The following is a 26,115-nucleotide window of genomic DNA, read 5'->3' as shown; positions in this document are numbered from 1 at the left end:
GGCCTGGAGGAAGGATCAGAACCTCTTTATTCAGCCATTTGGTCAGAACAGAGGGAAGAAGGTCTCAAAGGTTACCATCGCCACTTGGATCAAGAAAGCAATTGTAGAATCATATCAGATCCAAAATCTCTCACCGCCAGAGAAACTGAAAGCACACTACTAGAGCCATGTCCGTCTCCTGGGCAGAGAAGGCTAACGCTTCCCTCGAGCAGATATGTAGAGCAGCTACATGGTCCTCGGTCCATACCTTCACCAAGCATTACAAACTTAATTTAATGTCCATTAAAGACTTGGCCTTTGGGCGGAAAGTGCTTCAGGCCATTGTCCCTCCCTAACATGAGTCTTTGGTACTCCTCCTTTGGTGCTGTCATGGGGGGGTTATTGGAGAAAATAGAATTAGACTTACCGGTAATTCGGTTTCTAATAACCCACCACGACAGCACTGGTAATTCCCTCCCAGGCTTGGTTAGCCAATCGTTTAATTTGAATAAATATCATTTGAAGCATCCATACTTGTGTGGTCCTTTATAAAAACACTGGAGGGAGGATGAGGGAGGGGCTATTTAACCTCTTTGTGTTTCCTGTCCCTATTAGGGTGGGGTGACATCCTCCTTTGGTGCTGTCGTGGTGGGTTATTAGAAACCGAATTACCGGCAAGTCTAATTCTATTTTTTGTTCAATAAAAGTATTAACTTTTTCTTCATTATACCATCTACTGCCCTATTTTTATTTCTTTTTTCAGTTTACTCCTTAATGATTTTGTGTTTGATTTGGTTTTTTTTTGTGGAGTGGTCTCCCTCTCATTATGGTCCAGGGTTTATACACACAAACTCATATACTGTTGATATGTCTATTTTGGTAATTACGTTCATTATTGGGTATACATGCTTTTACTTTACTCTGCCTCCGATTTCTCTTAGTTTAGCAGATTTTTTTTTTTTCCAAGGAAGTTGACAAAAAAAAAAAACTTTAAAATTGTTACTAAACATCCTAATGGGCCACCAGAGCTGGCAAACCACAGAGATCTCTACTTGACCTTAGCATTGCACATTTCTTTAACCCTCCATCTGCAATCAAAAGGTGCCGATGGGGTTAAAGAGGGAGCCTACTCCTTCTGTTAACAGTAAAGATGCTACTGGCGCTATTGACAGCAGCATCTAAGGGGGTTATACTTCCACCATCGGTGCCATCATTGATTGTGGCAGATGAAACAGATTGCCCGCTTAAGTGTACAGCTGATGACCATTGCATTTTTGCCCACAAGGGCAGTTTTTCATTTATTACTCCTGCTAGTAAAAACACATATTGGTGAACACTGGTTTCTACCAAGTCAGACAGGAAACTTTTCAGTCAGTCATTCTCTCCACTCCGTCATGGTCCCTACTCCGACTGTGACCTATAAAGTCTCACAACATAGGGATAATAGTCCTGTCAGTGGTGCTAAAATGAATACGTATGTACATTCCTAACCTATGCACACGAACGTATATTAATTCACATTTTCTCATCGCTACTCCCCCACATGTACAATATGGCTGTCCGTCATCAATGGGACATTTATCATTAAACGGTCTAAAAAGTATAAAAAAAAAAAAAAAAAAATGCCTGTAGCCCATGGCAAACAATCACAGCGCAGCTTTCACTTTAACACAGCCATTTAAAAAATGAAAGCGGAGCTTTGATTGGTTACTATGGAAAACAAAGATGGTCGACAAGAAAAACATGTTTTCGACAGCAACCAGAAAGCAGCCCTTTGGTTGCCATGGGCGACAGACTTTGTTTGGGGGGATAAATGAGACCCAATGACTTGTGTGGACACATACTGAATATTCAGTGAGGGGAGGGGGAAATACCATTAATGTATAAAATGTACATTGTGGAAACATACCGCAGGAAAAAGCATGTACTCGGCGAGGAAGTCATGTGTCTCAAATGGATAAGCCTTAGATTCCGCTGCAAGACAAAACAAGTCCTCGTTCATTAGCACAAACAGAAAACTATTTGCAAATGTAAAGTCATAGCCCGGGCCACATATACACAAATTATCTGATCAATTAAACCTACTAAACATTAAAGAAACCGTACACCGAAAAATAAATTAGGCCAAAACTAACACTCGGAGCAAAGAGTAAGCAACACATCACAGGGGAGCATTTTTTTCTTTTTTTTTTTGCTTCACACGAGACTTCATGTCTATGAATGCGGAATATGAACAGCTTGGATGCCAATGACCCCCTTAAAGTGGTTTTCCCACAAACAAAAGTTCATTTTAATCAATAGATCTTGGAATAATAATAACTTCCACAATTGGATGTGTTTAAATAAAATGTTCCTGTGCTGAGATAATCTTATAAATGTCCCCTGCTGTGTACTGTGTAATGGCTGTGTCTGACCGTACAGGAACATGATCTGATCATTCCACAGCTCCTGGGCAGGGGGAAAGAAAAAAAAACTATACAGACATTACAGCAGAGGATTGCAAATGATTCTGTGAGGTAAAACATTGTTTGAAAACAGGCAGGGAAATGTTTTACCTCACAGAAAGAATCAGCTGTGATCCCCTGCTGTCCAGTCTGTATCCTCTCTATTGCTTCCTCCCCTGCCCAGGAGCTGTGGTATGATCAGACCATGTTCCTGCCCGGTCAGACACAGACATTACACAGTACACAGCAGGGGCACATTTATAAGATTATAGTGGGGCCGTAGAGTATGACGCAGACCTGAACAACTCCAAAGACTTAGGCTCAGCACTAGTCTTAACAGAACGCATCAGTAATACCATCTAAACCCTTTGAAAAGATGACCGACTAGGGCTCAACTTACATTTTTTTCTTTAAATAAATCGCTGTTAAAATAAAAAAAAAAAAATGTTGGGATTTAATTTTTATTTAAAAAAACACAACAAAAAACTGTTTTGATCAATCTGCCGCTTTGTGTTTCAGCATTTAAAACCATATGAAGATTTCTTTTGAATAATTTTGCGTTAGCAATATTATGGGGTACATATGTCATATTGAAAAATATTTATAAGATTTTTATTTTGCATTTTTTTTTTTATAAAAGGAAACAAAAAACAAAAAAACAGCAATTCCGCAACAGTCTCAAGCATTTTCATTTTATGGCATTCATCGTGCAGAACAACATGACACTCATTTTATTCACTTACAATATTCCAAATGTATACAAAATCAATGTTATGTTACTTTTGTAAAAATTAAAACTTTTTTTTTTTGCATTTTTGTGACACTTTGGTGTCATCAGTAGTGTTGAGCATTCCGATACTGAAATATCGGGTATCGGCCGATATTCGCGGTATCGGAATTCCGATACTTAATTCCGATACTTTTGCAATATCGTATACCGGAATCAGAAGTTCCCATAATGCAATGAGCCAGTTTCATTTTATTCAGCCAATGAGGATCCTAAGAAGTGTGGGCACATCCTGTTAGGCATGTAGGCATCTTAACTAATGGCATGGCTGTGATTGGCTGCTGAAATGATGTCATGATGCACTATAAAAGCCGCCGCCATTTTGAGCTCACTCTGCTGTGAATTCAGTTAGGGATAGGACGCTGTTGTTCTGAGGGACAGTTTTAGCTACCTATTTGGTCGATTCTGCTTTACCCAAGCTACTTTATAAATCACTGTGCCTTGCAGTGCTAGTGCACAGTTCTCTGTGCTGTTCACCGCTGTCTGCAAGGTCTGTGTGTGTGAGTGCAGCTCACCCTGTAGTGTGTGCTTCAGCCATGTCTGGTTGTAGTGCACTCAGTGTGTGTCACTGCCTCATACATTGTCCTTTTTTGCCAATTCATAATTTTTCCTGATATCTCCTATTAGTGTGGTGGTTCCATCCGTATTCAGCTAAATTGGTTCCAAACACACTATATAGGAGTAGATAGAGGAGCCTTTCTGCAGCATTGGGCCCTGCAGCCCCAGCCAGATTAGTATTAGCCTATTTTTTGCAGCCTCATCTATTGCATTGTAGGTAACCTTCCTACATTGTAATAGCTACAAAAAGTTTGTGATACTATCGTTATTACATCTTTAGGCACATCCAGTGTCTTTTTGTGACAAAAAAAAACTAAATAAAGTTCACCAAACACTCCACTTTACAGTTGTGTAGGCCACATTAGCTCATATTAAAGTCTAGTCCACACTTTATAAAATTAGTGTTTCTTATACCTGTTAGCAGCTGTTCAGGAATAAGCACACTAAGCCCTTAGTACTTTTCTGTCTATCTTTATCAGTCTACCAAGATGAAGAAGGCAGGGAGTAAGGCATGTGGTCGTGGGCGTGGGCGTGGAGTTTCTGCAGGGAGAGGACGTGAGGATTCTGTGCCTGCAGGGAGAGGACGTGGGGATTCTGTGCCTGCCGCGGGCACCAGTGACTCAGCATCCCCCAGTTTTACCAGGGAACAGTCCTTTATGCGCAGCTTTGTAGGAGCTAGCCGTACCCCACTGCTGCGCGAGGACCAAATTGAAGCCGTTGTCGGAGGGATGGCAGCTAACGCATCGACTTCAATTAGTTCCAGATCCTCTCAGGTCCTGAGCACTGAAGAGCACCCATCTGTCTCTTCACCACCTGCCAAATTGCCCAGGCAGTCAGAGAGCCCTGGACAGGAGCCATCTCTACTTCTGTTCTCTGAATCTCTTGGCTTGGAAAGAGGGGGCCAGCCAAGCAGAATTCTAGAATTTGAAGAAGAGGTAGTATGCAGTGATGCGCAACCGTTTTGTCTCTCTGAATCTGAAGAGGCGGGTGGGCCAGTGCCTATGGTCAGCAGCACACCTCAGTACGCATCTGATGATGAGACTCAGGTGCCACTTTCTGGTGCGTACTGTGCTGTCGAGACTACCCAGGAGAAGCAGTTGTTTGAAGAGGGTGGTGTAGATGATGAGGTCCTTGACCCATCATGGCGTGAGGGACAGGAAGGTGGTGGGAGCAGTTCTGAGGAAGAGATTCCCTGAACGGCCCAAAAAGGAGGGAAAGGGAGGGGGCAGACTTGGTTGCCTGTAGCCTCCACTTCAGCACCCATTAGGAGCATGGCTCTTCCAAAATCCAAAGCGGGCGCTCCCAAGACATGCAGTGCCTGGTCCTTTTTTGACACAGTTGCAGATGACATTTGCTTTGTCAAATGCAAGCTGTGTAATCAGAAGGTGAAAAGAGGGAAAAGTGTCAGCAACCTCAATACCACAAATATGTGGAAACATGTGCGGACCAAGCACGTGGTGGAGTTACAAAAACACACTGAAGACCTAGGCCAACCTACAGCGCCACCTACCACCTCTTCAGCTCGTGTTGTAGCCTCTTCCTCCAGCTCACACACAGCTGGTTCGGCTTCCTCACAGGATCGCCATGGAAGAATCTCTGGCACTGTTGTACAGAGACACAGTGTAATTCCACCCACAGCACCACTTTCCCAGTCATCCTCACACTCCCAGGCCAGTCTACAGCCATCGTTAGCACAGGCATGGGAGAAAAGGCGCCCATACTCGGCAAACCACCCCCGAGCACAGGCTCTGAATGCTGGCATTGCTAAACTACTGGCCCTTGAAATGCTATCATTCAGGCTGGTGGAGACTGACACATTCCGTAACTTTATGGCATGTCCCACAATACAACGTGCCCAGCCGCTTTTATTTCAGCAGGCAAGCCGTCCCTGCCCTGCAACATCATGTGGAGGGAAAAATTAAACATGCGCTACAAAACGCCGTCAGTAGCAAGGTCCACCTGACCACCGATGCGTGGACCAGTAAGCATGGACAGGGACGATACCTTTCCCTCACTGCCCATTGGGTAAATGTTGTGGAGCAGGGTACAAATCTTGAGAGTGGCGCTGTACGTGTTCTGCCAACTCCAAGGATTGCAGGAATCCAGTCTGTACACATTGACTCCTCCTCATACTCCAGTTCCTCTGAATCAGCGCTGCAGGAGCCGTCACGGTCTACCTCCACATCGACCCGTGAACGGTTACCTGTTATGATGACCGATATGAGCACAGCCGTGGCCAAACGTCAACAGGCCGTATTAAAATTAATTTCTTTGGGGAATCGAAGCCACACAGCGCAGGAGCTCTGGAATGCCATCAAGCAGCAGAGCGACGTGTGGTTTGTGCCAGCGAATCTCCAGCCAGGCATGGTAGTGTGTGACAATGGCCGAAATCTGGTGGGAGCTCTGGGCCTAGGCAACTTCACTCACATCCCATGTCTGGCACATGTGCTCAACTTGGTCGTGCAGAGTTTTTTGAGGGACTATCCGGATCTTGATGCACTGCTTCACAAGGTCCGCATAGAGTGCGCTCACTTGCGGCGTTCCAGCAATGCAAGATCACGCATTGCAGCTCTGCAGCGCCGATTACGTCTTCCGGAACATCGCATCATATGTGACCTACCCACCAGGTGGAATTCAACGTTACATATGTTGGAGAGGTTGTGTGAGCAGCAGGCAGCAGTAATGGAGTACCAGCTGCAGCAGGCGCAAACAAGTCGCAGTGTGCGCCGTTCACACTTCACCACCACTGAGTGGGCCTCTATGAAGGACATTTGCCACGTTTTGCGTCCCTTTGATTATTCCACGCGGATGGCGAGTGCAGATGATGCACTAGTCAGCATGACTATCCCCCTTATCTGCCTGCTTGAAAAAACACTGCAAGCACTAAGGGACGAGGTTTTGGAAGAGGTGGAGGATGAGGAGTCACAAATGCCATCTGCTTCTCTACAGTCTGCGCAACGTGGTTCCTCACAAAGGCCTAGGCAGGGGACACTTTGTGAGGAGGATGAGGAGGAGTCAATGGATGAGGAAGACATCTGTCCAGAGGAGGGAGGTACCCAATGCTCTAGTAGTCAGTATCTAGAGCGAGGGTGGGGTGATGCAGAGCAGGCAGAGATCACGCCTCAAGCAGGGTACAGTGTTTCTTGGCCAGTTGGCAGTCTGCAGCACATGGTTGATTTCATGCTGCAGTGCCTGAGAAACGACCGCCGCATCGCCCACATTCTCAACACGGCTGATTATTGGGTGTCCACCCTCCTAGATCCTCGCTACCGGGACAACTTACAAAGCCTCATAACACCGTTGAACCGGGAGCGTAAAATGCGGGAGTACCAAGACGCACTGGTGCATCCCATCATGTTCTCCATTCCAACCGAGAGCAGTGCTGCTAGTGCTTTACAAAGCAGCTCAGTGCGTCAAGGCAGTGGAGGAAGCTCTGCACAAAGAGGGAGCAGAAGCAGCGCCTCAGCACAAGGCAAGACCAGTATGGCCGAAATGTGGCAAAGTTTTGTGTCCCCGCCGCCACAAATGTCTACACCATCACAGACGGCTCCAGTCAGCAGGAGGCAACGTTTCCGTCAGATGGTGACAGACTACATGTCTTGCCCTCTTAGTGTACTCCCAGACGGCTCTTCTCCCTTCAAGTTTTGGGTCTGTAAGCTGGATACATGGCCAGAGCTTAGTCAGTATGCATTGGAAGTGCTAGCTTGCCCTGCTGCTAGTGTATTATCGGAACGCGTCTTTAGTGCCGCAGGTGGTGTACTAACAGACCGTCGCATGCGACTATCCTCCGATAACGTTGACCGGCTTACTTTTCTCAAAATGAACAAGGCCTGGATCTCTCATGAATTTGCCAGTCCTCTTCCAGAATAAATAATTGGTTGGCAACAGTATCCAGGTCTCCTGTTCTGTTCATGTTTCTACCACCTGAACTGTAATCCCTGAGCTCCAACACCGCCAGTTGGCGCTCGGAAGTGCCGTCTGCACAGTCAACACTTGCTGCCGTGTTATTGGGGTTCAGTAACGTCAGCTGTTCCCCTGCTGTGCGGACGGCAATTTCGCCTGCTCTGTCCACATTCTCACTACTACAGATTTGAAAGTTTCTCCAAATACACCTCTGGCTCCCCCGTTTTTAGTATTTACCCTGGGCTCCAATACCGCTAGTTGCTGCTCAGAAGTGCCGTCTGCACAGTCAACGCTTGCTCCAGTGTTATTGGGGTTCAGTAACGTCAGCTGATCCCCAGCTGTGTGTCCGGCAAATTCTCCTGCTTTGTCCACATCCACTGTACTACGGATTTAAAACCTCCTCCAAATACACCTCTGGCTCCTCCGTTTTTAGTATTTACCCTGGGCTCCAATACCGCTAGTTGCTGCTCAGAAGTGCCGTCTGCACAGTCAATGCTTGCTCCAGTGTTATTGGGGTTCAGTAACGTCAGCTGATCCCCAGCTGTGTGTCCGGCAAATTCTCCTGCTTTGTCCACATCCACTGTACTACGGATTTAAAACTTGCTCCAATTACACCTCTGGCTCCTCCGTTTTTAGTATTTACCCTGGGTTCCAGCACCGCCAGCTGGTTCTCGGCAGTTCCATTTGCTCTTGTACCTTCTACTACCCATCCGGGTTCCAGTACCGTCAGCTGGTTCTCGGCAGTTCCATTTGCTCTTGTACCTTCTACTACCCATCCGGGTTCCAGTACCGTCAGCTGGTTCTCGGCAGTGACTTTGGCACGGGTACTCCCTCCTGCCCAGCCTGGTTCCAGCAAGCCAGCTGTTTCCGGGTAGTGTCAACGTCACTTTGCCTCCAATGCGTTGTCCTGTCGTGTTGCGGTCGGGTTAGCCGACTCTATGGTGCCTGCAGTTTAGGTGACTCCTATGTGGGCTGCGGGATCTGGCAATGAAGGCTGGTTCCATAGTGCCAATAGGACAAGCACCCCCTGTAGGACTGTGGGTTTTGGTAACTGCGGCCGGCTCGCGGACTTGAACTTTTTTTTTACATGGGTACCTTCTGCTACCCATCCGGGTTCCAGTACCGTCAGCTGGTTCTCGGCAGTGCCTTTGGATTAGGTGCCTCCTTCTCGGTATCCAAGTTCCACCAACGTCTGCTGGTCCTTGGTAGTGTTTTCTGGCACAGGTACCTCCTGCTTAGTAACCGAGTTCCAGTACCGTCAGCTGGTCTTCGGCAGTTCCATTGGCTCTTGTACCTTCTGCTACCCATCCGGGTTCCAGTACCGTCAGCTGGTCCTCGGTAGTTCCTCAGCTTTCTTGTACCTTCTGCTACATTTCCAAGTTCAAGCTTTTTGAAATGGTTCTTGGTAATCACTCTAGATCTCCCTGACGAGGACCCTGAAGACGAGGACCCTGAAGACCACCCCTAAGAAGACGAGGACCCTGAAGACCACCCCTAAGAAGACGAGGACCCTGAAGACCACCCCTAAGAAGACGAGGACCCTGAAGACCACCCTGAAGACGAGGACCCTGAAGACCACCCCGAAGAAGACCAAGAAGATGACCCTGAAGAAGTTGACCAAGAGGACAAAGAAGAGAAGACAAGCACCAAGATGCTGAAGAACAAGAGACAGAAAACCAAGAAGCAGAAATACAAGAAGCTGCAGAACAAAAAGCGGAAAAACATTAAGCATAAGACTAAAAATCAGAGCAAAAGATAATATCTAAATTATAAGCAGAAGATGACTAAGCAGTGTATGGGGGTGAGTCCGTTCCTCCTCGTGGTGTCCCTGGAAAAGACCTGCTGCTGCAGGCCAAACTGAACGCAGACAAATCCTGTTGTAAATCTTTTGTGACGGGCAGAACGAAAGGTGTAATGTCCAACCTTTTATAGATCACTACAGGGAAGAAGAAGATGAAGAAGAAGATGAAGATGAAGATGAAGAAGAAGATGAAGATGAAGAAGAAGATGAAGATGAAGATGAAGAAGAAGATGAAGAAGAAGATGAAGATGAAGAAGAAGAAGATGAAGAAGATGAAGAAGTGGATGAAAAAGATGCTGATGCTGAGGATGATGAAGGAGAAAGTGTGGGAGAAGTAAAAAAGAAGGTGAAGAGCATGGAAGTAGTGAAACATAAATATCTGACAAAATCTAAAAATACTTAACATAGTCAATATTTCCGTAACTCAGAACGTCTTAAAAAAAATATTAATTACTGCTATTCCATTTGATTGGGCTAAACCTCTATGCCTTTATTGTCTCCCCCACCTCCCCCAATACATTCTACGTTATTCTTAGTTGTTTTCCTTCATGTAGAATTAACCTACAAGGAAAGAAAGGGTTTATTTTCATTCCGATATTTCTGTCCCATTGACTTGCATTGGTTTCCGGTATCAGAATCGGCGATATCCGATACTTTTTCGGTATCGGTCCGATCCAATCCGATCCGATATTTCCCGATATCGGAAGGTATCGCTCAACACTAGTCATCAGTGTTTTTGACATAAAACTGGAGTAAGACACTTACATATGTAGCAAAATTTTGTGCAAAAATAAAATTTGCAAATTGTCTTTTCCAGTTTGAAGCGGACGCTGGCTTTAATAACGTGGTTATGCCCTCCAGCCAAATTTCACAAAAAGTGCCAACGTTCCTTATGACAGAAATGTTACTCCAGTACAAGACTGGAGCAGCAATTCTGGAGAAGTGCCCCTTAATGAATTAGGAGCACCCTACTACTGCGAGCACTTTGACACTGGTTTATGAAACAGAAGTTTTAAGGGATTGGCACTTATTATTTGGGAGCCAAAGCAAAAAAAATAAAATAATAAAACCTGGCGTACCATTACCTTGCACAGCTAGCGCAGCCAGTCGTATGCACTGATCCACAGTGCAGCGCAAACGGCCATCTAGCACATCCTTCCTTAACTGGAGATAATACTGACACCTAGAACTGAAGCAAAGACAGTAGAACGTTAGAAAATGCCATTTCACCAGCAGGGGGGCAGTTTACATGGTCACTATATTAAAAAGCAACTGTAGCGGCTTTATCCTTAATTGTGGGCTTTTGGGGGCGGAGACTGACCTGCCTGTGTCGTGCCCCACCCCCTCAGTTTTGTAGAGTGTTCCTTTAAAATTCGGTACTTTCTATAATGGACAATAGTTTTCCCATCTGTTTATACACAGCAGCCCCATCTGAGAAAGCAGAGATGCAGTGTAAAGAAAGGATCTGATGAAGCTGCAGGTGAATTGTAGACTACTTTTAGTATCCAACACAGTCAAGATGTTGTCTCAGATCAAAGCCAAATGGCAATTAGCCAACCCTTAAAGGGGCTGTTCATCTCTGGGGATGCAGAGCTTTAATACAGTTGAGAAGTGTATGTATGTATGTATGTATGTATGTATGTATGTATGTATGTATGTATGTATGTATGTATGTATGTATGTATGTATGTATGTATGTATGTATGTATGTATGTATGTATGTATGTATGTATGTAGCCCATGGTGCTACCAGCAGTTGTGTGTATGCAGCGAAGCTGACAACTCTAGAGATCCTGTACTGACTACAGAAACATCTTGCGTCTTTGCCTCAGACGAGACAGTGACCTTCTTATAAGAACAAGGACACCATCTTCAGAAACTTTTCATGTGATTTCTATTTTGAGAACAGAACATTATTGCATGAAAATCTGTCATATTATTCCAGCAATATTCTACAGTATTAAATTATACTCTGAAAACGGCTATGGAGTCAGATATCACATCCCAAAAACACGTAGACAGCATTTTACAGCTATTTTTTATGTAGAGTAATTAAATTACTGATCCTGTACTGATCCTTTGTTGTATCCTGATTTATACTCCAGAGCTGCACTCACAATTCTGCTGGTGCAGTCACTGTGTACATACATTACATTACTTATCCTGTAGTGATCCTGAGTTACATCTTGTATTATACTCCAGAGCTGCACTCACTATTCTGCTGGTGCAGTCACTGTGTATATACATTACTTATCCTGTACAGATCCTGGGTTACATCCAGAGCTGCACTCACTAGTCTGCAGGTGGAGTCAGTGTGCACGCAATATTTCACTGGTTGATAATAGTACCAGTCAGCAGTTTGCGGTCAGACAACACTCATAACAGATCACCCTGCAGGGTAGAATTACTTTTTCCTACTCTAAAGTGGCCGGTACATAAATCACAATGGTAAACACCCAGCTGCCACTAAACCTGCAGAAATGTTCGGAAGATTCAAGTTATGAAGCTTGCAGAATTGTGAATACAGCTCTGGAGTACAATACGGGCTGTAACTTAAATTATTCTTATTAAGGGACTTAATTAAATAAGTTAATTCTATATCTAAAAAGTAGTGATGAAGGTTGAAAAGGGCTTTGGTGTCATCTTCAGAAAGCAGTTGATAAATGCTGCTGTTAATCACATGAAGCAGCACAACCGCAGCAGCAAGCATCTGTGGAATCTGATACAAGCTGGCGCGTCTGTGGGAGCTACCAGGAATGCTGGCATCAGGAGGGAGGCAGGGAGGACACTACTACAGGCAAAATGATCCATTTCACAGTTCAGGAGCTCCGCAAGTCAGCTCTTCAAGGTAAAGACAGAAACCAGAGAGGAGACCAATAATGGTGCACAATACCGGCCTCCAGGCATTTGGGGCTAGGTCAGCCTTAAGATCCATCACAGCAGAACTCCTCAAAAACCACACATTCCTAAAGGTATGATCAGTGCGCAGGTCTCGTGGCCTTGCTCAGGCTCATGACTGTGACCCAAAAACAGCCTGATATCCAACAGCAAACCTACTGCTGACATAGCCAGCAGAATAGTGAGTGCAGCTCTGGAGTGTAATACAGGATGTAACTCAGGATCAGTACAAGATCAGTAATGTAATGTATGTACAGTGTGACTGCACCAGCAGAATAGTGAGCACAGCTCTGGAGTACAATACAGGATGTAACTCAGGATCAGTAATGTAATGTATGTACACAGTGACTGCACCAGCAGAATAGTGAGCGCAGCTCTGGGGTATAATACAGGATGTAACTCAGGATCACTACAGGTTCAGTAATGTAATGTATGTACACAGTGACTGCACCAGCAGAATAGTGAGTGCAGCTCTGGAGTATAATACAGGATGTAACTGAGGCTCAGTAATGTAATGTATGCACATAGTGACTGCACCAGCAGAATAGTGAGTGCAGCTCTGGAGTATAATACAGGATGTAACTCAGGATCAGTAATGTATGTACACAGTGACTCCACCAGCAGAATAGTGAGTGCAGCTCTGGAGTATAATACAGGATGTAACGGAGGATCAGTAATGTATGTACACAGTGACCCCACCAGCAGAATAGTGAGTGCAGCTCTGGAGTATAATACAGGATGTAACTGAGGATCAGTAATGTAGTGTATGTATACGTTATGCAGGATTGTTTTCGGACAGATTCCTTTAACATAATATTATGTCAGTAAGATTAGCTGTGTAGCCTGCGTTATTTTTGCATCAAGTATACCAGAACCTGTCGGAAATATGGTGAAGCCGATGTGATTGGAGCCCAATACACCAAGCTGTAAGCCTCCTCGCCCCGTATAAGAACGTGCCGGCTTTCCTCTTACTCCTTGCAGGGATACTGCCCTTTTAAAACCCATCCGCTAACGTTGCAGAATAAACACTGGATATCTCCGGCAGTCGCTCAGGAATCTTACTGTTTGCCTTTGCAGGGAAGGAACACTGTGGCCTTTTAGGGTGAAAATCCAACATTTGTTAAAAATAAACTTAGCTCACGAAGTGTGCAATGTGAGACCAGTAGCGGCACGCCGGCAGCGGAGGAGGCCGCAAGCTGCAACCTGAATCTCGCTCTCCAGCCTTGAACTTCTGCATTCATTACTCCAAATTACAGGGAGAGGACGCCAGTTCTGCAGCACAATACATTCCCCCACCGCAACCTATAATTTAATCAGGGCTAATCCCAAAATACCAGGAGAATTAGTGCATGCAAAACACCAACAGAACCTAAAGAGAAGAGGAATACCCCTCCCCCTCACACGGCCACCACCGGGATTGCTCAATTTGTGGTTGATAGAAAGCACAATGAACAGAAGTAATCTCATCCATAGGCCCAAATTAAGTAGGAGCCAGGACAGTCGTACACCCAGGAATTAAAAGGGGCTTTAAATGCATTACTGCTGTATAGTTAGAAAGTTGTAAAAAACTTTTAAATTCAACTTTGTGGTTTAATTTCTGCCAGTTTTTAGTACACGATTGCGGTCAGTAAATGAAAAAACTCGTCTGCATTAGAGGCAGCTAATCTAGGCAATGCTCTGTGAGCTAAATACATCTCTGATAGATACATTTGTAGTGAAATATCTGGGATCCAGGCTGCTGAGCTCACAGAGCATTGTCTACACTGGATACAATTGTATCCACTTCTCAGCTGAGAACAGGACTTATTAGTTATGGACAGGATTGCCGGCTCTGAATGTGAACAGGTAATGTCATTCACCGATAGCAAACCATTATCTTGAAAATGGCGAAGTGAAACAAAATATAGTAGGAAGTTAAAGTTTTTTTGTTTGTTTTTTTTCAACAAATAAAAACAGTAGTTCCTGGATAGATCATTGATCTCTGTTTCTATAGATATAGGTTCAGGTCTCTGCTTGGTGTTAGTGAACGAGGGTATTCTCATTTAAAGGGGTTTTCTGGTTTCAGAAACCCACCGTACCCAAGAAACCACCGTACCCAAGTTAGCAGTTTTGAGCTTTTATGGGTTTTTTTTAAAACAAAGACAAAAAACTCTGCATTATTCACCCTCCGTCCAACACAGAGTCTACACCACTGCTCTCAGCGTCTGTTACTGTCTGCAGCGCTGACGTGATATCGACAAAGCTGCAGTCAATGAGCTCAGGATCTCTGCACAAGTTGACGTCATGAGCCGCTGAGTTCACCGATAGACTGCAGCGCTGTAAAACGGGACATCAGTGCTGCAGACAATCACAGACACCAAAAGCAGCGGTGGAGACTCAGCGCTTGACCAGCAGTTTTTTTTCGCTTGTTTTTTTTTTATAGAAAAGAAAAAAAACACAAACTGACACCAGGATACCAGAGTTTGCCCAAAACAAGAAAACCCCCTTTAAAAACAAGAGTGTTCTAGTTCACCAACACTAAGAGACCTGCTCCTATGTGGAGGATGAGCAGGATCTCAAATGGAAATTTAAAGAAACAGATCAATGAAAAAAAAAATTATTTTTACTATATTGTGTTTCAAGTCACCATTTTTAAGGTAGTGGTTCGCTACAATGTATCAGTCTGGAGTCCAGGCTGCTGAGCTCACAGAGCATTGTCTGCGCTGGATACAACTGTATCCACTGTGGACAGGATTGCCGCCTCTGAATGCAGACAAGTGTTTTCATTCACGGACAGCAATCGCGTACTAAAAACTGGCAGAAATTGAACCACAAAAGTGTATTCGAAAGCTCCAAAACGTAACATTACACAGCAGTAAAGCCGAAAAAAAACGAAATTCCCGGATGTACAAGTGTTCTCCTGGCTCCTATATTATCGTTATTATTCTGCTGCCAGGGAACAGCAGTTTTCCCAAAACCAGAAAAACCCCTTTAGGAAATATGCAGCTTTTCAACTCCTCTGCACACTGCCGATTATCTGGAGAAATTTGCTCTATTTTTTTTTTTTTTTCTAGTTCCAGGCCTCATCTTGGAACAGTGAAGTTGTTGTTTTTTTTTTAGCAGTTCCCAGAGTGATTCTTAAAAAAAAAATAAATAAATAAATAAAATAAAAAAACAACACAGTTCAGAATGGTGGAACCCTCCTTTCTGAGGTCCATAAATTATAAAAAAAATAAATTAAGTTTGTGCTAAAAAAATTAAGTGCATTTATTTGCACAGGCCAGGAATCTGAAGTCAGAACATTTGTTCCAGAAGATCTGCCTGTGGGGCTCCAGGATTTCTATGTACACCTCTGATCTTGCAGTTGAGAATTTGCTACACTTGTATCCAGCCGTTGACAGCAAGCAGAATTCTTGGAAACAAAGCGTTGCTGAGCCACAAAGGCAACCATTCAACTTTTCGGCAGCACGGTGGCTCAGTGGCTAGCACTGAAGCCTTGCAGCGCTGGGGTCCTGGGTTCAAATCGCACCAAGGACAACATCTGCAAGGAGTTTATATGTTCTCCCCATGTCTTTATGGGTTTCCCCTGGGTTCTCCGGTTTCCTCCCACACTCCAAAGACATACTGATAGGGAATCTAGCTTGTAAGCCCCAATGGGGACAGCGATGATCATGTCTGTAAACCGCTGTAGAATTAATGAGTAAAAAATAAACTTTTCAGAATTTTTTCAAAATGATTGCAGTGACCTCCGGGTGAGATTGTGTAGACCGCTTCCGCGGCTGAACCTGCGTCCACCCGTGGCACACGTCTGTGAAGATGGACTATAGGCCAGAGAACAGTGAGGGTGGGCAGGGTTTCAGCCATATAGGACTCAGACATTCATGTTGGTCTTAAGCCCCCATACACCTTAGACAGCAGCTGACCCAAACTACCCAATATTTCCACCGGCAGCCATCCCAGCGCCTTGCCGGCTTGCTCCGCTGAGAGCGCTCATGTTTTCTAAAAGAAAGCTGCCATCAGTCATCTATGGAGGCCGCTTCTCTGTAGAGAAGATAGAGAGTCCGAAATCAGACTTGGCGAATCTTTAGCTCCCCGACGTCATCCAAACCCATCGATATCAGTGTGTCCGGCCACATTTAGTCCTATGTGTATGGGGGGTCTTTACTCTTAGACCCTGACATATTAAGACTACACCAGTCTTAATGATGGGCATGCAGGAATAAGATGCGCCCAAGTCATGAAGATGTGATAATGAATTAAGGGAATGAATCTTGATGCATTAATCACATCTTATTCCAGCACGTCCATCATTAGGACTGATGTACGAATCAGAAGTGTTAATGAATCGGGGGCTAAGAGTAAAGGCCCCCATAGACATGTGTCTACAGACCTCCAGGGTCTGGAGTAACATTCCTGGTATCTTAAACCATAATTCTGGAGTAAACTCCTTGATACATCGGGGACTTAGACTCATAGTATAAGAAGATATTAATGCTCCCAGACTTTAGATGCACGTTGTCCTCTTTAATCAGAGAACGTTCTGAGAAAATTAAGGCTGCGTAACAAAACAAACATCATATCAATAAGAATTCTGCAAAAAAAAAAAAAAAAAATTATATATCTCAAGGTCTACAGAAGAATCCATCAAGGTCAATGCTAGGAGGGGTCCGAGTACTGTCGCTACAAGTAGTAAGGAATATATTTGTCTATTCTGGTTACAAGACGAGCTTCTTCTATCGTGAACACCGTTCTTCTGAGAAGCTTTATGATAAGCCTCTTCCCTGGTTGATAACAGAGAATATTTAGAAATAAAGCAATTGGCCACTGGCTGGCATTAGTTTCCATCTACAGTGGGTTTTCTCATCAACGTGAGATCAGTGGGGGGTCTGATCCCTTTTGAATAGTAGCTGTTCTGCAGCACATCGCAGAGGTCGCTACACATTAGTTGAAGCTGCGCTCTGCAACGCAATCCAAAGTGTTTGCATCGGGCGGCCACCAGAGTAAACAGCAGCTCATCGGTGGTGGTGCTAGGTATCGTACACCCGCCAATCAGATAATTGAAAAATTACACTGGTCATACATATTAAATGTCTGTCAGCCGAACTATGCTTTGGCCGATCAGTCGGCTGACAGTCATCTCAGCCGAGCTCTCTCGTGTTCTCTAGGAGAAAGTCACCAACTGACCCGACTGCTGGTGGCTTATCTCAGAGAATAGGATATCAGCAGTCCAAAATTAAAAAGGATTGCATAGGCCACATAAGTGGAGACGCTGTAACGTTACAGAGCGGGTGGCCCAAGTGCTGAGGAGCAGAGGGCAGAAAAGTCACCAACGCTCTGCTGACTCCATAACTGCAGAGTCCAGACCTCCTCTGGTATCAACATCAGCACACAGTGCCCCCGCTGGGAGCTTCATGGCCAAGCAGCTGCATGCAGGCGTACATCACCAAGCACAATGCCGAGCGTCTGATGGAGTGGTGCAGAGCCGCCACCACTGGACTCTGGAGGAAACGTGTTCTGTGCAGTGACGGATCCCACTTCTCTATCTGGCGTTGGACGGAGGAGTCTGGGTTTAGTGATTCCAGGAGAACGTTACCCCCGACTGCATTGTGCCCGCTGTACAGATGGTGGAGGAGGAAAATGCTCTGGGCTGTTATCAGGGGTCGGCATTGGGCCCTTAGTTTCAGTGAAGGGAAATCTTAATCTTTAGCACAAGACATTGTGAACAATTGTGGCTTTCAGCTTTGCGGAACATGACCAGCCGCACAGAGCACAGACCTTAACCTCATCCAAAACCAATAATTTAGGTTGTGAGCCCGATCTCTCCCCAACATCAGTGTCTGACCCCAAATGATCTTCAGAATAAAGCAGCAATAATTCCCACAGACACCTCCAAACTCTTGTAGAAGCTTCCCAGAGGAGCGGGAGCAGTTCTATCTGGATGTATAATGGGGGGTGATAAAAGCTTGTGTGGATGCAATGTATTTTTCCCATATGGTGTAGATTTAAAAAGTTGCAAAACTCAAGGCTGATTCACGTACGGAGGCCTCACATGCCACAAGTCATTCATGTACATTCACTATGTGGAACATAACAAACGTCAGATGACACGAGAAACAAGTCACGGGTATAAATGAATGATGACACCATGAAATGTTATGGACATTTCACGGTAATTTCCAGGCCTTTTTCTTCCAAACAGATTTTAATGATGTACTAAAGAAGCGTAAAATCAAAGTCTAGAAGAATTTCCATTACATACTGCAAATTAACTAAATAGGCATCTGGCCCTTTAACTAAAAAAAGTAAATGGACACGCACCTGGGGTTGCTCTGGTTCAGAAAGGACATACTGGGCACATAAAACATGACACCAAAATATAGCAGGGGCTCGATTGAGAACTTGTCCAGCTGCTTCTTCAGTGATTTCTCCAGCTCCACCCATCGCGCTTGGTGAGACTTTGCAACGAACCAGAGTCCGAAATAACGAGTCTAGAAACAAGAAAAAAAAAGCAACTCCATATAAATCCATACACAAAACCGAATGACAGCCCCTATCCTGTATTTCCATTCCATTTCACCTTATCTATATCAGGTTTTCTCTTCCCTCCCTGAGACTGTAGATGCTTTCTAACCTCGCCACACTTGATATCTCTGTATAACTCCTTTCCTCTCCAAACTGCTGACCTCAACACCGAGAAAAGGTAGAAAAGAGCAGAAAGAGCCATCAGAACCAGGAATTCGGATGGCTTTGAATTATTTATTTTTTTTACTTAAATTACACAGACACACTGCAGCAGCAAAAAGGCAAAAAAAAAATGGCAATTTCGAAAGTTACTTAATTTGCTTCATAAGTGTAAAGTTAACAAAAAAAAAATCTGGGCAAAAAGATGTCCACATAACATGCATAAGGACGAAAAGCTTTTTATTCTATGCAACTTAAAATGTAATCATCAAAGTGCAGCGTTGGCAGTGTCCTCCTTGGCATCATCATCATCAGTAGCAGCGGGCCTGGGAATGCAAACTATCAAATGTTCTGTCTAGTAGGTTATCTCGGGCATTTTATTTTTGCTTCTCCATTAAAGAAACTGCATCTCTGATCATTCACAAAATAAAATCACTCAAATTAAATTAAAAAAAAAAACCTAAGTGTAAAAACTTGCATTTTTTTCCAGTTTTAAAAGAGTCTGATCACCCATCATACTTATTTTAGCAAAAATCACATTATGTATTTTTTCTGTTTTTTTAAATCACAAGTTTTGGAATAACTTTCCTCCAGTTCCCTTTTCACCTGGAGTTTATTTCATATCCACCAGTTGTTTTTTGGAGCAAAATTTTGCAAAAAAACAGTTAAAAACTAGGGGGGGAATTTTTGGCTTTGAGAAAAATTCATGAATTTGGAACATAAAAACCATCTGAGGAAACCACAAGTCAAAGAAAGGTGACAAACAAAAAAACATGCAAATGATGAATTGGGCACTGGGTGTCGTCATGTGATTTGCTAAAAGTTGATCAGATTTAATTGTCAGCATGTAAGGACATATCCTATTGACAGCAGTTGTCAAATTTATACGTTTCCAGGAGGAACAACAGAGGACTGGCAGAAAAAGTGCTCCACAAATGATACATCATCTTAATTTCCTTCACTCCTTATTGCAAATCTGCAATTTTTTTTCCTTTTGCTCAAAAATTATAGGTTTTTAGACCTCAACTCGATCAGTATACATTTATAGGGTCCTGGCACGTAATCAGTGCAGAATCTAGCGGTGCCGGTAATGATAACGTGGTGATTCCATGCAGCTTGCTTGAATCCTGGCCAGTCGTACGGCAGCTGATCGGCCGGGGTGAGTGGGCGCGCTTCTGTTAATGAAATCCTACTGTGGGGGGCACGCGAGTGCTACTTGCTGTATAAGGCTTCCCATCCCATGGTCCTGACTTCAGTAATTGCCACAACATAATGGACAATATCTGCTAATTAGGAGCTGGAAGACATTCAAAACACTGGCGGCAAAACTCTGGGGAAAGAAGATATTAAATGCTGCAGAATAAGCATTGATCGCCCTATGTTCCGTTTCTTCATAAGCCATTGATATTAATGGGGTAAATATTCTAAAAGGGGCAGCGTCCTGTAAAATACACCTAATAGCTTCCATTTTGGGTTGTTATAGATCGGGATCACCAGAGCGGCACATAACGTGGAGCTATAAAGCCAGATTTACATCATCCTCATTACATTTCGGTTTAGGACTGCCTGGAATTCTCCAGGATTCCATGCAAAAGAATCGCAACAGTCCTGGCAAATCTTCTGGAACTGTTGGCAATTATGGATCACTAAGGGTCCAACTGATGAGCTGCCAATGATCACGAGGACCCCGAATGCCTCTGCCTAGACTGAGCAGTAGTGCGCATGTGTCCCCAACGCTCCATTCATTTCTATGGGACAGAGAAAGGTCAGTCCCATGGAAGTAAAGTGGTAGTCAATCATGATATGCACCTCTGCCCTCCATGAACGCAGGGGAATTTGGGGTCCCTGCTCTTGGGACTGCTAAGTGCCCATTAGTTGCGTTCACTAGTAATCATATCACGTATCCTGTTGGTAATGAATGTATTTAGTGGGAACCACCTCTTAAAAAGGAACGTGTCATCAGAAAATGGTCGATCGTTATGTTAAATGTATTTCCAATTTTTTTCCCATATTATTGAGAAAAAAACTAAAAAAAAAGAAAAAAAAATCTAAAATGAAAAAAATATATAAAATAAATCTAAATTTTTTTTTTACTTACACGCAATTTTCACACTGGCTGCTGGGCCTAATCTTAGACTCAACCCTCCTGTTCTTAACAGATTAATTTTCAGCAGTCTCATCACCACAGACAGGTTAGCAATTAAAAGGTAAAAATTCTACATACAGTAGACAACATAGGATCCACCATTTACAATAAGTGATGTCACAGCTCACCTCCTTCCCCTTCCTGTACAATGACTGAAAACACCTCTATATACAGTAGATAACACAGGATCCACCATTCACAATGGGTGATATCTACTGTATATAGAGGTGTTATTAGTTATTGTACAGGAGGAGGTGAGCTGTGACATCACCTATTGTGAATGGTGGATCCGGTGTTGTCACAGCTCACCTCCTCCTGTACAATAACTAATAACACCTCTATATGCAGTAGATAACGCAATCCACCATTCACAAGTGGTGTCACAGCCCACCTCCTCATCCTTCCCCCACAATGAACTTTGCCCAGATTAGAGCATGCTCACATAACTCAGACCACTGCTGCTAATGTCCAGGTCCAACAGGACATCGGAGCCTAATATTAGACCACGTAGTCAGTGTGAAGACAGCAAGGTTTCTTTTTAGTTTACAAATATGAAAAAAAAATAACCAAGATGGTTTAAAAATACTTTTAGCTTAACCCATTGTTTAAAGATCAGGATTTTATTTTTTTTTTCCGATGCAAATAGTTAAAAAAAAAAAAATTATTATTTTTTTTTTTTAAAAACTCTGGTGATAGTAGTTTATGATCCGCGCGGCTAATATTTCACAGCCTTTTGTGTCACTTTCTGATATTTTAGCGTAAACCGGTCTGTGGCTACGGAGATGGGATCTCAGCCATGAACGCGCCATCAGGTCTTTCTGAAACGACGACTCTCCCTTTGCAGTAGGGCTGGCCGACACGTGGAACAGAAAGGATCACAAGAGCTGGATACTCAGAACAGCAGATGGATCAGCGGAGCTAAAAGTTCTCATTTGGCTCTGCTTCCTCTAGAAGACATCATGGGAACAGCAGAGAGATGCCGGCAAACTTACTTTGTTGCAGGAGTGTGGCAACATGGGAACAGGAAAAAGTGCAGACCGTACCAGGAATAGCTGAGACCAGGTAGCAATCTGGTAAACTCATTCAGCAGAGTTAGGGCTCAGGCAGACATCTATGGAGATCAGTCTGATCACGGACCGTAATGTACGGACTAGCCACAACTATCCTGACCGCTTCATATATATTTCTATGAGGCTGTGACACTCAGGTTAGGAGACCCGCGGGCAGTCCGTGCATTGCAGTCCGTGGTAGGACCGAGATCCACAAACGTCGGCATGAACCCTTAAAAGGGGTTTTCCGAAGAACGAAAGTTAATTTTAAATCAATAGATCTTGGAATAATAACTTCCACAATTGGATGTGTTTAAATAAAATGTTCCTGTGCTGAGATAATCTTATAAATGTGCCCCTGCTGTGTACTGTGTAATGGCTGTGTCTGACCGTGCAGGGACATGGTCTGATCATACCACATCTCCTGGGCAGGGGAGGAAGGAAGAGAAAGTATATAAACATTACAGCCGATTCTTTCTGTGAGATAAAACATTTCCCTGCTTGTTTTTAAAAAATGTTTTACTTCAAAAGAAAGAATCAGCTGTGATCCCGTGCTGTAATGTCTGTATTGTCTTTTCCTTCCTCCCCTGCTCAGGAGATGTGGTATGATCAGACCATGTCCCTGTACGGTCAGACACAGCCATTACACAGTACACAGCAGGGGCACATTTATAGGATTATCTCAGCACAGGAACATTTTATTTAAACACATCCAATTGTGGAAGTTATTATTATTCCAAAATCTATTGATTAAAATAAACGTTTGTTCGTGGGAAAACCCCTTTAAGGTTGCCGACAGCCCTAGGAATAGCAGAGCTGAGTTGGTCACTAGGAATTAGTAGCAGAGTTGAAGGTAAGGAATAGCAGAACTGAGCTTGGTAGTAAAAGCGGATTACTGGACAGCAGTCAGGAGCAGCTGGAGCCGAGCCAGGTGGAAAGTGTGGCTCGTTGCCTGTAAAAATATAATATAGCAGCCACCTGAGCAAAAACTAAAAGGCTTTGAATAAATGACAACAAAACTGCATGACAGGTTACCAAAGTAGCCCAACAAGAACACACAGAGTACAGAGGGAGCCGGCCACAGGGGAAGAAAGATGAACCCGGCGTTGGAGCTGAGACAGGTGAGTAACAGGGAGGAGGGGAGCGTCCCTGTCCAATCAATAAAAATGCCACCTTCTTTATAAGCAGAGGTGGCACCTCTATATAGAGCTGATAACACAGGATCCACCAATCACAATATGCGATGTCAAAGATCACCTCTTCATTCTCCCTTCACAACGACCTTTTCACACGCTCATTAGGTTCCAAAATAGCTAGGGGTGGAGACTGCTCATTGCTGCTAATGTAAATGGCAATTTCCTGATACAGTGAGTCTAAAAAAGTCTCAGTGGCCGGTGTGGAAATTTCAAGATTTTACATTTTATACCCTTCATAAAAGTTGTAATGTAAAATAATTTAACACAAAACAAAACTTAAAACAAGGAGGTTATGGTGCTGCAGAATTGCGGCTGTTCATATGTGCAGCAGACACTGACGGGCTGCACACACTGACTGGCTGCACACACTGACTGGCTGCACACACTGACTGGCTGCACACACTGACTGGCTGCAGAGCTCACGTCTCAAATTTTACCAAGTGCTTTAGTCAAAACACAAAGTGCTGAACAGAAAGGTCACAGCAGGTCTGAAGAGAGAATGTAAAACTGGAAACAAGCAGCGATTTGGGTTTTTTGTGCTATTTGAGACTCGGGAACCGCCCGGCAGAGTTTTTCCCTTTTTGCCATTGTCCGAACTATTTTTACAGATCACAATTCTTAGGGAGGAAACTAACTATATTGTGTGGTGTTTGTGGTGGAAAGGGACGTGAAATGATAGATTACCAACCCATTGTTAATTTACAGGACCTCAAAATAAACAACCAAAACCACCTACTTCCCTTATAATATGGAGGCGTTTATTCCATTCTTAAAAGGGACATTTCTGGCGAATTCTGCATCGTTATAGTAGGTAATGAGGATATTTCTTAGTTTACAGTCCCCGTGTTCATACATTTATGGCACATCTGAAGGATATGGCATAGATGCCTTTTAGGATAGATCTACCATGAATGAAAAATGAAACCTCTTCACAATAGGTCTGGATTAAAAACACACTACCATTTTGTGTCCACAGCTCCTGTTAAGGCTTATGTGTATCCGAGGTAACAAATGATAAACAGTGTAATCCGGACCTGCGGTTATAAACTCTTCCATCTGTCCCTTTCTTTTTACGTTAAGTCCGTAAGAGAAGTAAGGGAGAAATAGAAGGAAGAATGACTGTAGGATCAGACGACACAATCGGTTTGTTTGTAGTCTGTTACTATGGAAACACATAGAACTGCATAGGAGCTGCATGGACAATTTTTTTTTTTTTTAAAGATCTATCAGGGAGGGAGGTATTGGGGTACCAAAGGGGTCCAATTTAAAGAATATGCGACACCTTCCTAAATGCTGCCATACAAACATTCAGTGAATCACCCTATATCCTGCTCTCAGGACCCGACCAAATAATTTCTTGGCCAAAACAAAGACGGGAAAATGTAATATTCATGATGGCCTTTCAAATGAAAAGCCATCCATGTAATACCAAGACTTCTGAAATCTGCCCAACCGGGAGCCACTCTTATAGTCCGGACCACCCCCATCCATGATGCCCAGATATAGAACTGGATTGGAGCCCCGATAACGACTTAAACCCCCGCGACATCCATGGCTCTTCATTTATGAACTGGCCTAGCGCAGCGTGGGGCACATGTGACATCACTCAAGTTTGGCTAATCAAAAGCAGTGCCAAGTCTAAACCATGCACCCACAGTACTGGAAAGGTGGGGTTCACACTTACCAATGTGCTCCCCATCGAATCATCGGTGCAGGAAAACCAGAACATCAGCCTCGAAGGCGGAGGCAGCAGGAAGAAAACAGATGGCACCAGGTATGGTGACCCCCACATAAATGTAGAGATGGGGAGTGGCTTAAAAGAGGACCGGTCACAAGAACATAAGTGGGCAGGTTTTGCCCTTATTTTAATCCTGCTGTTCCGGTGAGTACTCAGGTTTTTTTTTTCCTTAAATCCGTCATACGGTTCCAGAGATATGGGCTTTTAATTTAGTGCTACCTTTCATAAAGACACGCCCCCGAGGATCCTGAGAGCCACGTCCACTTAAAGACTAGCACTAACTATAAAAGCTCATATCTCTGGGACAGTATGGCGGATTTAAGAAAAAAAAAAGAAGAGGAATACTTAGGGGAGCAGCAGGGACAGAATAGGAACAACAACTGGTCACTTATGACATGGTGACAGGGTCCCCTTTAAATAAAGTCGACAGAGCAAGTAGTTTTGAAGGAATGTGCATTAACCGTAATGATACAAAAATAAATAAAATAAATAAAAAATAATATAAGTCAATGGACACCCTTACCTCGCCAAGCTCCAGTCTTTGGGCCACGGCATCCAGACACTCCTGCCCGGTGCTATCCACATTGAGAGTGCACTCGATCTCAGAGGAGTTGAGCAGCCGAATGCGACTCACAAAACAGTTCTTGCTCAGGACATTGTACCTCTTGGTCCGCTTTAGCTTAAGCTTGAAAGGCATGGCTGAGGACTTCGTGTTGGTTTCTTGGTTGCCCCCCCCTGAGGGCAGCCCCTCTTCACTTTAAATCTTTCGCCACAAACTACTTTTGTCCTCCAAGTGTCGGCATAGTTGTCCATACCCAGTGCGATCCGACAGGGGTCTCCGATACCTGCAAAGACACGCAAGATACGGTGTGAACATGCAGCAAAATAAAAAATATATATATTATATATAATTTATTAATAATAATAATAAAATTCTCAAAAACTCCGCACTGGCA

General features: G+C 43.9%; 1 protein-coding gene across 2 annotated transcripts in view; it reads right to left on the bottom strand.

The window, feature by feature from the left end:
* The window catches only part of PTPN14 (protein tyrosine phosphatase non-receptor type 14), a 93,415-nt gene that overhangs the window by 41,065 nt on the left and 26,235 nt on the right, over positions 1-26,115 (bottom strand). For both annotated transcript variants that reach the window (XM_073671957.1, XM_073671958.1), the window contains exons 2-5: positions 25,683-26,004; positions 18,668-18,837; positions 10,558-10,661; positions 1,889-1,953 (exon numbers count right to left, since the gene is read on the bottom strand). In XM_073671957.1, the coding sequence (XP_073528058.1) occupies positions 1,889-1,953; positions 10,558-10,661; positions 18,668-18,837; positions 25,683-25,856 (513 nt within the window). In that variant the 5' untranslated portion in view covers positions 25,857-26,004. The remainder of the gene's footprint in view (positions 1-1,888; positions 1,954-10,557; positions 10,662-18,667; positions 18,838-25,682; positions 26,005-26,115) is intronic.

The sequence above is a fragment of the Phyllobates terribilis genome, unplaced genomic scaffold, assembly GCF_046119375.1.
Source record: "Phyllobates terribilis strain yellow unplaced genomic scaffold, ASM4611937v1 Scaffold_3__8_contigs__length_932513732, whole genome shotgun sequence".
Classification (NCBI taxonomy): domain Eukaryota; kingdom Metazoa; phylum Chordata; class Amphibia; order Anura; family Dendrobatidae; genus Phyllobates; species Phyllobates terribilis.
The sequence above is the reverse complement of the archived record's forward strand: the minus strand, read 5'-3'. Positions and strand labels throughout refer to the sequence as shown.